This window comes from Phacochoerus africanus, chromosome 3, assembly GCF_016906955.1.
Source record: "Phacochoerus africanus isolate WHEZ1 chromosome 3, ROS_Pafr_v1, whole genome shotgun sequence".
NCBI lineage: Eukaryota > Metazoa > Chordata > Mammalia > Artiodactyla > Suidae > Phacochoerus > Phacochoerus africanus.
In genome coordinates this window covers 19,124,461-19,133,928 of record NC_062546.1, presented here as the reverse complement: position 1 = coordinate 19,133,928, position 9,468 = coordinate 19,124,461, and the positions used below count along the sequence as shown (strand labels likewise).

The 9,468-nt window shown below is 50.9% G+C and overlaps 1 protein-coding gene across 5 annotated transcripts in view; it reads right to left on the bottom strand.

Moving 5' to 3' along the window:
- Positions 1–264: 264 nt before the first annotated feature.
- CHD6 (chromodomain helicase DNA binding protein 6) overlaps positions 265–9,468 on the bottom strand; it is a 148,404-nt gene continuing 139,200 nt past the window's right edge. For 4 of the 5 annotated variants that reach the window (XM_047771070.1, XM_047771072.1, XM_047771071.1 and 1 more), the window contains 3 exons: positions 9,264–9,458; positions 8,200–8,319; positions 265–3,475 (listed from right to left, as the gene is read on the bottom strand). In XM_047771070.1, the coding sequence (XP_047627026.1) occupies positions 2,579–3,475; positions 8,200–8,319; positions 9,264–9,458 (1,212 nt within the window). In that variant the 3' untranslated portion in view covers positions 265–2,578. The remainder of the gene's footprint in view (positions 3,476–8,199; positions 8,320–9,263; positions 9,459–9,468) is intronic. The other variant, XM_047771074.1, reaches the window with a different exon arrangement.

Genomic DNA, 9,468 nt, shown 5'->3' with positions numbered 1-9,468 from the left:
ACAGGGTGCCCAGCATGAACTGGGCACCTAGGAAAGACAGTGGATCCCTGTGTGCAGAGGATGAAATCACAAAATGCCCAGGCAGCGGGAGACATCCGAGTGCCACTGAATTCCTCAAGGACAAATGTGACTTTTAAACTTTTTTTTTTTTTTTTTAAATCCAGGATCAAGATCACAGACAATTTATTATGTAAGACATGGGGTGAAGAATGATCAAGAAAAGTTATGGCTGTGAGTGAATGGAATTAGATGAAAAGGCTCGAGTTTGCTGAAGAGAGTTTAAATTTGGCTTTTGCTCTTGGAAACGTCAAAAAAATCATAAGAAGCACTTATGCCTTACAGAGCAAATAATCCACAGAGTGTCATTTTCATTTTGCAAACAGGGACACAATAGCAGTCAAATAGAAGCCTAAACACCCAGAGGGTTAACATACAGGTTCGATAAGATATAACAAGGGATTCAGCATGCTGGTGGGTTTTCAAATCAAATCCATATTGAACCCTGTGACCTACGGGAGGTTCTAGGTGGAACCTGGGGAAAGCAGCTTTTCCATACAAAACAACAACAACGACAACAAAGAAAACCCAGGCTCTGCTGGATGTCTATAATACTCATTTGCAGTAAGGCTTTCAAGATACATGAATTTTTATAGCATTTGTATTTTAAGGATTTAGGGCAAATACATTTTTTTTTTCTACTTGATAAAAAGAAAATTAGTACTTAAAAGGTTCAAAAATATATCAATTGAGTGATTTTTTTTTACATAAATAAATTATATTGATTTTTAGGATTTAACAGCTGAAAAAACCCTTTCTGCTTCCACTGGAGGCAAAACTGAACAAAATGTTAGTTAAATAGAGAGAGCAGCATTTCTAAGAAATCTGTTGTCAGCATTAGAGACCACCTATGCTACAAGATGTCATTAAATATTAGGATATGTTCGATTATTGGATTCTTTTTTCTTATATGATCAGTTTATAGAATTTCTCATTTATAACTCTGATTCATAAAACTGGGACGCCACTTTTTGAAAATACAGCTGATTGATTTTTTTTTTCTTTTTTCCCCGGCCAAGATTTAACAGACTTCTTTGAGATGCTCATTTTAACATTTACATAATTTATAATTCCAAATGTATAAAAGACATTGACAAAAGCATCATAAATAAATAATGCAAACTGAAATAGTTATGTCAAACTTTTGGACCTTCTGATAAATTATAGCAAAACTGTAACAGAAAAAATAAAAAAATACAGTAAATTGTGACAACAAAACGTGAAACTGGTACTAGTAACACTTCCAACATTTCCTGCACAGCCCCGCGCCCTTGCCCCCGAGTTCTGAACCACGAGCTTATTTCAAGTTTCAGAGTGTGAACCGTGGATGAAGAGTGAGACCCTCAGAGGGGAGGGCCCAAGAGTGGGAGGATGCAGGGAAGTGGGTGAGTGCGGCTCGGCCTGCAGGGTTCTCCCAGCCTGGGGGGCGGAGGAAGAGGGAATAATGTTTATCTGCAACGTAGTCTCCTCCGCTAACTTGATAATCTGGGATCTGGGTCCAACTGTAACATATAAACCGAATAGACAAAAATCCAGAGAGGAGAAAAAAACTTCACAGTCGCATTCTAAAAGGGGGCACACACACGGCCTGACTGCCTCAAACAGCCCTGACAGGAGGCCCTGGCGAGTGTAGTGTTGAGTGACTATTTTCTTGCACTGCGTCTGGGTGAAGGAAATGCAAAGAAGAAACCCACGAGGCCCCTTGGGTGGCCAGGGCAGCTCTGAGGAGGATGAGGTGGGGGCAGGGTGCTAGTCGCGTGCTTCCCTGTGGGCAGCTCTTCGGGGTCGAGCCCCTCGCTCGCCCATCAATCACCACAACAACTCAAGGCGTGTACTGAGAATCCCCTTTTACTTCAGGAGGGGAGGATGCGTGTGTGTGAAATGCCTTGTCCGTATTTCTTCTGGCTGCAGGTGTCTGAAAACCCACAAAGGGGGAAGTCGTGTTACTACCAGTAAGGTTTGTTTTAGAAAGAAATGAATATATGCAGTTTCAACCATTAGTTATATACTTCTGCCTATCCTACTCACTTAGTAATCATGATAAAACAGGGAAATATTTCAACTGAAAAATATGCACCAGTACTTCCTTTTTCTGTGCTTTTTGGTTCCCCCATTACATTCTTCCCATTCAACACAGCTCTTGGAAAAAAGAGCTGCTCTCTCTTCTTCGGCCCTAGACGAAATCCCTAGAGGGCTTTCTTTTGCCATTTTTCCTCCTCAAATAAGTGGGAAACTTGGAAGAGAAGGGGTAGGGCGTGTCCCCACGCCTGTACTAACTACGGCTGCTGGAATGAAGGACTGGATAACAGAGTGAGGACTCTGTGCCTCCTACACTAGGTCAATGACACTTAGCTGATGATGTGGCTATGAACATCTGTTACCACAGTTCTCAGACAGGAAATCAGGCAGGTAATATTACTCATGGAAACACAGGTTCTTATGACAGTGAAGTGAGGGAAGTAACAAACCTTTATGGGATAAGAAACTTACAAGTCACAATAATTTCTTCAATGAAAAAGTTCTAATTGGTGTCGCCATTTGAGTCTTGGGGGCCCCCTTCCCTGGCCTGTGCCACGTGGTCTCTATCTGGGGGCACAGAGGCCCTGGGTTCGGGGCAGCTCTGGTCACTGCCCGGCTCCCTCTCGGCCCCGGGGGCAGGCTCCGGGTTGGGGCTCGCATTGTCCCCCTTTGTTCTCTTCCTCTTCCTCTTCTGGCTCTCCAGACCCACCACCTCAGAGTGCCTGGCCTGCTGCATGGCCGGCAGAGCCATGCCCATGCCAGGGGAGAGAAACATGGATGGGTAAATGAGTCCGGGGGACACTCCTGGGATGAGAAACGGGTTAAAAGCCACAGGACTGCTCGCAGTTATTGCAGGTTCGGACTGGTCGGAAAACGGACTAGGACCAGGTTTGTCGTCAGCTAACGTGTCCGTTTTTACATCGTGGCCGCTGGGCTTGTCTTCTGCAGTCTTTTCGGCCGCCGACGTGCCACTCTTTGTTGTGCTTGACAGAGGTGCGGGTGCAGTCGAAGTGCAGGTTGTGGCCATGGGGGCATTGAGGAGCCCCCCGACCCCAAACATCTGGGGCACGGTGGCCATTCCCGGCAGCACCATGGGCAGCATGCTCAACGTGCCCTTGACCTCCTCGCCCGTGGGCATGGCGGCAAAGCCAGCCGGGAACCCCACCAGCCCCGTGAGGGGGATGCCTGGCATGTTTCTCATGTTCTGAAGTCCGACCAGGTCCATCCCGGCGATCAGTCCGTTCATGAACAGAGGCCCCATTCCAGAGGGGGAGTCCGCCACGAGGGCGGGAGCCTTTAGGAGCTCGCTCCGGGGCCGCCTGCCCCTGCGGCGGGGGCCCGTGTCTCGGAGAACAGGCTCAGGCAGGGTGTGATTGAACTTGTTTTCTGGAAGAAACCCCTGAAAAAGAACAAAGAGACACGGGATGTTGCAAGTTATTGGATGGCAGGTGAGCAAACGGCTAGGTACTCTGGAGTGGCCTCTCCTGCCTCCTGGGGCTGCACCCCAAAGGTCTCCTTTCCCGAGGATGACAGCCTAAAGCCCCCAAGCAGCTCACAGCGCACAGGCCGATCTGCCCTCTGTGCTGGAACTGGCTAGAGGCCTTAGCTCTCAGTAGAGACTTTTTATTGAGGGATAACTGATGTACCATTATATTAGCTTCAAGTACAAAATGCAAAAAAAAAAAATCGCTTCACTAGTTCAAATGGTATCCTTGTGCAGGGCCATTTGTCTTCTCAGTTTCATCGATTTTAGCGCAAGTGCTGCTGAGGCCAGCAGCTGAGACTTGTGGCTGCGAGCCCTCAGCCAGATCCCCACGTTCGCCTCCCTCCTGACACAGGAAGGTTTTTAACTGGAGCCACAAAGCAGAGCAGGAAGATGGGGTCTGGAAGCAGAAGACCTGAATCTCTGTCCTGACTCTGGAACCCCCAGTGGTGGGACTTGGGACAGCTCAGTTCACCTGTCAGAGTTTTGGTGTGAAAGGACAACGGTACCTAAGTCCAACTCTTAAATGATCCCACAGATCTTTGCTGAAGGGGCGGGCACACAGACAGGTTAGCGGGCGACACGGGTTTCAGTTAGCTAGCAGTGTACACATGGGTGTGGTGGGCTCAGAAACGAGGAACCGCTGCTTCCTGGGCCGTGAGAAGAGCAGCAGGGCTGATGCGGCCACTAGAGAAGCATCTGCACAGAGCAGACCCCGCACCCTGGGCTCCACGTTCGGGATCTCAGTTGTCACCCCAACCCTACGGGGTCAGTGCTATTATCACAGCTGTTTTACAGGCAGTTCACAGGGTCACGGATACGTGAAAAACGTGCACTTGAATGTTCTCAGTTCCCCAGAAATAATGTTAGTTTTGAGGTCCTATATCTGCCCTTCAATTTCCCAAAGGATAGTAAAGAAAAGCCAGGTCATCGTGGGAAAAAAGCTTTATGATGCTCAACTCTGGAAAAAGAAGAAAACACTTTTCAAAAAGCCTTGGTTTAGCAAAGCTGAAGAGGAGGAACCTCTGGTACTGTCGTGTTCAGTCTGCCTTCTCTCTGCCAAGCTGAGGGGGGAAGAACATGCCCCTGAGGGACAGCTGGTCAGGGACAGAGGCGGCGTGAGAGCCCAGGCCCTGTGGCCCCAGCGCACCTGTCTTACTCCCACTCCCGAGAGGCCACCAGTACTTTGCCAAGCTGGCTTGGCTCAGCAGGGTGCCGGGCAGCTGCTGCTCGGGTCTGGGGATGATGACTGGTAACAATTCCCGCCTGGCTCCTGCTTCTGGAGAGACAGTCAGAAGTGACGGATCGGGGCCAGGCCAATGGCACCACTTCCTACCAGTCTATCTTGGCCCACTAATGCAGAGCACCTCATTCTGGGGAGTCCACAGCCTCAGGCCCCGGCTGGGCACATCCTCAGCCTGGGGCCCGGTTACAGTCACCACAACTTGACCACAAGGCTTCCCAAGCCCTCTTCCCTGTAGCACAGCCATAGCCAAGAGCCAGGGACAGGGCCCAGGTGTGTCTTTCTCCTTGCGACCTCCAACTGCTCTGTCCTAACTCCCCCCTTCCCTTTCCAGTGGGAGGGCACATTCAATCTCAGAAGTCTTTCTGTTGGGGAGAAAAGAAACGCCAGCCTGAGGAACGATGCCTTCATCTTCTTTTCAGACTCTCCGCTACAAGGCAGACATTCTTCAGCATACTTTCTCTCGAGCTCATCAGGGCATCTGGAGCTGGAGGGCTCACTCCAGGCAGCCTTTGGTCCCCGTGGCCCTGCTCGTCAACTTCAGGTCGTGCTCCTCAGGCATCAGGACGTTTCCGCCCTTGTCTGGAACCACTGATGCAGACAACACCGGGCCCTTGCAGACCTGGGAACTTCCCAGCAGGCCCAGGCTGGCCGCCTCCTCCCCTTCAGAGGGGAGAGTGGCAGCAGAAAGGCCCCTGGGGTGAAGAGCAGGGGTTCCTCCACGGTGGAGAGCGTGGCAGGCGGCAGAGGAGGTTCGCCCCACTGCTCGTGTGGGAGGCAGTCACTCTAGCTGGTCCATGGCTGCCCCGCCCCGGCAGGTGCCCCCACCCCGCCAGCTCGGCGACCACACACAGCGGCCAAGCTGGGCTTTGGCAGCTCTCCCTCCTGGTAATTACTCCCTGGGAACAAACCTGCTTCCTCTCCCAGGGGAGGCTGGGGGAGGGCAAGGGGATGGAAGGGAAGGAGAGGCAGACACTCAGCAACACTGGGGGCAGGTCTGCCCTTCCAGGGGACTGCTTGGGCACTCCGACCCAAGGACAGCCTTCTTCACCAATTCATGGCAGCATTGATTCCAAGGCCTGCGATTCCAGCTCTGAAACCTCACTCCTGGGTAGAGGTGGAGAAGGAGGTGGCGACCGAAATCTCCTTACTCCTCCCGGGAAGATGAGTAGGTTCAGCCAACGAATACCCCTGAATGGAAAGAGACCTAACAACTACATGCAGCATGTGGATCCCGGGTTAAAATCCTAAAAATGAACACAACAGAAACTAGCTCTGAAAGACATCTTGGGGACAAGTGGGGAACTATGAACGTGGGCTAGCTACAAGATGTTATTCATATTGACATGTGCGAGAACGGTACTGGTTATGTGGGAAAACATTCTCAGGAGTCACAGCTGAAGTACTTCTGTAGGGATGACAAGACACCTCTGCAACTCACCGCCAAATGGCTAAGAAACAAGCCCCCCAAAACACCCCACACCCAAGTACATAAAACAAATCTAATTTCACACATAACATACATGAGGCATGTGTGTGTGTGCATACACACACTTAATAACGAGCAACCACATGTCCTGGGCCTTCTTAAAGCTGAATCCCTGAGCCTGACTGTGGCCTGTGCGATGCTAAGTCTCTGGGACTTGCCAGCCGAGCTCCAGCGCACACATGCAGAAGGGGCTGAAGGAAGGCAGAAGTTCCTTGTGGGATCCGGATGTGTTTCTAGAAGAAATGCTAGGGTCTCTAAGAGAGACAAGGAGTGCAGCACACCCCAGAGGCTCTGGTCCTGGGGTGGTGGGGGTGGAGGGACCTTGGGAGACACAGCTGAGGGGACGCGGGAAGGCTGCACAGTCCCGAGGACCAGGAGGACAAGCGGTTCCATGCCTTCCCAAGGCAGGGCTTCTTGCTGTTGTGTTTACTTAACAAAGGAGGGAAAGCCCAGCTCTGGTAAGAAGCTGGCTTGCGAGAACAGCTCACAAATGAGTTTTCTGGCAAAGGATCAGCATCTCTGGGGGGAGGGGGTGATGAACGTTAATTTCTAGAGAGCGTGAGGGAAATTGTTCGAGGTGTTGTAAGAAATGGGAAGCCAAGGGGGAAACCCTGTGGTTTTTCTGACAAGTCACTACACCAAGAGCTCAGAGACTCAACCAAGTAAGAACTGGAGGGCTCTCCTGGACGACCAGCGTGACCCTGTGTGCTATGACAAAGGGACAGCGTGGGCAGGCCATATGCAGGGGCCAAGACAGACAGAGTGATGGGAACCAATGTGCAACCAGCCTGGACTGTGTAACTGCGTCTGAGGGCGGTGGTGGTGTGTTGCGGAGAATAAAGCAAGAGAGGACAGCTTTTCCATCATGCCAAACTTTCTCAAAAGTAGCCTGGCTCCACCTCCGTCCCTGAGTGGCTGCAGCAGTACGAGGGCGGTCATGTTTGCCGAGCTGCTAGAAGAGTAATCCTCCAGGGACCAAATCAGAAACAAGCTCCTTGAGAACATTAAGTAACAACTTCTTTCTGCCCAAGGAGGAAATGACTAGGGTGGGTGGTCTCTTGGAGCTAAAAAAAGAAACCGCATCCAGGAAATCCCACCAAGGAGGGAGTTCATACCCAGGAAAGCTGGAGCTGGCAGAGGACTGAGGAAGGAGTTCAGGAGAGCCAGCGAGCTTCAAGGACAACCCAGGAAGGGCAGATCCCCACGAGGCTCTTTAGAAGCACCCTATTTGGGCAGAAGGCACTTCAAGGAGGTTAAAAGCACATTTGTGTATCATTTGCCCAAGCTCAACACATTTTCTGGTTGAAACGTTATTACCGCCCCCTAGAGGTTGTGAGTTTTCTAGTCCGAATTTGTAGTCATCTGTAAACTATAATTAACTCAGATTCCTTCTACTACAAGTATCTGCAGATGTCTTTGAAGTCTCTTCCAGGCTCATGATTCTATAATAGGAAAAGGGCAGTGCTTGGAGTCAGCTGTTTTTCATTGCCAGCGAGGACAGACTAGGAGGAAATGTCTTAAATGGTAGCCAGAGAAACTTCGGTTGGAAAATGAAAATTTCCAATAGCACAGTTTGTAAAACACTGGAAACAGACTCCTGATAAGAGTTAAAGGTAATTTTCCCTGAACTCTCTAAAACTGCGGGGGGGGGGGGGGAAGGGGCAGGAGATTAAGCTTTGAGGATGGTTTAAGAACAACTTAAACCAAACGTTTCAGAGGTAAAGACTGAACACAAATGTCACAGAAGTCACACTGCTGGTCAGAACACCCATCACCCCTCATCGCTACTTGGCAGCCTCCCGTGCTGCCCCTGCCCTCTCAGGAAGGCTGCGCAGCTACCCCCCCTCCCCCCGCACCAGCCGGAGCTGCTGCAAGGCCGGGGTCCAGCCGGTTGTCCCTGTTCCTTACCCTCAGGCCTGGCTCCTTGGGGACAGCAGGAACCCTCTCTTCCCCGCTCAGGCAGCTGACGTCTAACTTTCCAGGTTCCTTACAGCGTGGCCTCCTCTGCTTTGGTTTGTCTGAAAAATTCTAGGAGGTAAATGGAAACCAACATTACAAGAACATTCTGCCTCTGATTCTTCTGATGAGGACGGTGCCTTTCAGTCACTTCTGCTGTTCTCTCATTCACGGCCCTCTGCACAGGACCCATCGGGTTAGGCTGAAGGAAACAGCCACCCAGCCCTCACCTAGGCTCTCTCCTTGAAGCAAGCTGGAGAACAGGCCTCCGGTGGGGGCCTCCTGGCCCTCCAGCCTAGCCTAGAGCGCCTGGCTGACCCACCAGTGTCTCAGGGTACAGCTTAATCCCTAGCCCTCCCCTCTGAATCATTCTCTTCACTGCTGCCTCCCTGGTGGGTTTCGTCTGTCTTTGGAGGCTGTGCCTCTGTGAATGCGTTCTCCTTTTCTGGTGGGCTTTCCACCTCCTTATCTTACTAATGAGATGAACCCAGGACAAAGATGGTGGTGGAGTGGACAAGCAAATGAGAAAAGAAAAATGAGAAGACTCCAGTGCTCAGATTCCTCATCTGCAGAGGCAGTAAGAGGAGTTGAGGAAAAATCCCAAAGCAGTAACTAGAACTAACTAGCAGTAACTAGAACTAATTAACTTGAAGGAACATACAGGAACATTTTCATGAAGTGGCAGCACTTATACAACCCAAAGAATTCTCTGTGAGCTTATGGATGTGGTAATTCTGGAGGGAAGAGAGGTCTGAGCTTAGGCAAGTTCTATCGTCTTAAGATGTTGCATGTCTACCTTCTGGCACAGCATTTCTGACGTGGGATGTAATTCCTGTCACTGGAAAACTTAATCAGAATTTAAAACTGTTTTCCCTCCACTTTAAAATGACATTCTTGGCGGACACAGCTTTCTCGGACTTGCTAGGCCCCAGTCTCCCTCAGCACCCTCCTTGTCAAAGGCGGCCCCGGCCGGCGGGAAGTAAATGGGGGGTCTCTGCAGCCTGACACACACTTACTGCGCCGAAGCCAGGAACTTCCAAGGAGTAGTCGGCCTGCTGCCGCAGCCAGTCCAGCAGGCTCCTGCCGGGCATGGCCTTCTCGGCCTGGCTGCCGGCTGCCGGGGCTGGCTCCGGGGTCGACGTGGCAGGCACTGGCCCTTCAGGGGGGTGTGAGGTGCTCAGGGGAGTCTGCCCTGGGTCTTCGTGGACCTCCTGGGCGAAG